The following is a 1,661-nucleotide window of genomic DNA, read 5'->3' as shown; positions in this document are numbered from 1 at the left end:
TTTTTTGTCGAAAATCTTGTTCTCGTGTTTGTGTAAAAAGGATTGAGAAAAAAAAGAAAAGAAAGAGTTCTTATAAAAAGAACTTATAGTATTTTCATAACATTCAAGTTTATGTTTATAAGTTCCTTAAGATAACTTGTAAAAATAACTTATAACACATAAAATAACTTATTCATAAACACTTATTCTAATAAACATTTGATAAATAAACTTTTTATCCAAGAAAACCTATACAACATGTCTAGTGTCTAATTTTGTTGGTATAAAAAAATTTCCGAAGTTAAAACTAAAACAAAAATACACCAAATACTTCAAATAAATTGAACTATTTTCACCCAATCAAACTCAAATATCGTGTTTAAAAAATTACATCAATGCATGCAAATATAGCTATTAGCTAGACCACTCTCTCTTACATACAATGCAACTAACACTGGCTATTCACTCGCATGTCTAGAGCTACCGGCTGCAGCATCATCTTGCCCATGAAGGAACTCTTCCAACAACTTGTAGTCCAAGCAAGCCAGTTGATCTAAAATATCATCATCATCTTGTTGTTGTTGTACATGTTGCTGATAGGAAGAAGAAGAGTTAGGCAATGTATTATCTGAGGGAGAAGTAGTGTTTGGAATATAATAACTAGTAGTAGAATGTGCATATTCATTTGGGAAGTTGAGAATGGCTTTGTGACCACGAAAATGAAAAGCAGCAGCATCATAAGCACGTGCAGCTTGTTCAGCAGTATCAAATGTTCCAAGCCAAATACGAGTACCCTTTCTTGTTGGATCACGAATTTCTGCTGCAAACTTACCCCATGGTCTTATACGAATACCTCTATATCGAACCCCCGCATTATTACTATTATTTCCCTTTCCATCCATTATTAGTTCAGTTTTTGTTCTTTTTCTTGTTGTTGTTGTTGTAGTGTTTGTGGTAATCAATCATAAGGATATATAACCAGTATTTATGTATGCAGTAGTGTTTCTGCTTCATGGTAACCTTAGGATGAAATCTCGAGGGGTCGTAAGTGACGGTTTGAATTTCAACTCTATTAATTAATTATTTTATATAAATAAAGTGACAAATGAGTATGTGTCAGCTAATTTTTAATTGTTTTTTTATTAGACACACAAATTATACGAAGGAAAGTACACGCACGCACTACGTAAGGTCGGGAGATCTTTGGTTTGATTGAAAGGTTTTAATCTATGTGAAAAATGCAATTATGTGTTGTGCTACAGTTTTTTGGTTTAAATACAATTTATTTATATTTATAAAATACTATGTTTCAATTTCTACTCTTGGGTTTCGGAAAATTTTATTATCTTTAATAAATTTACGCTAGTCCAATTATAGAAATTAGAATTGAATTTAAATTAAAGTGATATACAACTATTTTAATTTTTTTTAATATGTAATTTGTGCCTAGTCGAATTTGAACTTGAGACTTTGAGGGGAACACATTTTCAAGACTTGAGTTTTTACCACTAGACCACACACATTATTTTGAGAAATTATTAAGTATATGTTTGTTTTAAGTATGAATTGAAGCTTGTTAAGAATATGAATTTTAGTAAGGTAGAATTGAGGGTGGATTCATTGGTAGTAGTGCAGGATGTTAACGAGATGAGGAATGTCAATCGTGGAGGGAATAACCCAGT

The 1,661-nt window shown here is 31.2% G+C and overlaps 1 protein-coding gene across 1 annotated transcript; it reads right to left on the bottom strand.

The window, feature by feature from the left end:
• Positions 1-437: 437 nt before the first annotated feature.
• LOC131622246 (ethylene-responsive transcription factor ERF098-like) lies at positions 438-881 on the bottom strand. Its single transcript, XM_058893271.1, has one exon. It carries the CDS (start codon positions 879-881, stop codon positions 438-440), a length of 444 nt encoding a protein of 147 aa, XP_058749254.1.
• Between the last annotated feature and the right edge of the window lie 780 nt (positions 882-1,661).

The sequence above is a fragment of the Vicia villosa genome, unplaced genomic scaffold (assembly GCF_029867415.1).
Source record: "Vicia villosa cultivar HV-30 ecotype Madison, WI unplaced genomic scaffold, Vvil1.0 ctg.000026F_1_1_2_unsc, whole genome shotgun sequence".
Taxonomy (NCBI): domain Eukaryota; kingdom Viridiplantae; phylum Streptophyta; class Magnoliopsida; order Fabales; family Fabaceae; genus Vicia; species Vicia villosa.
The sequence above is the reverse complement of the archived record's forward strand: the minus strand, read 5'-3'. Positions and strand labels throughout refer to the sequence as shown.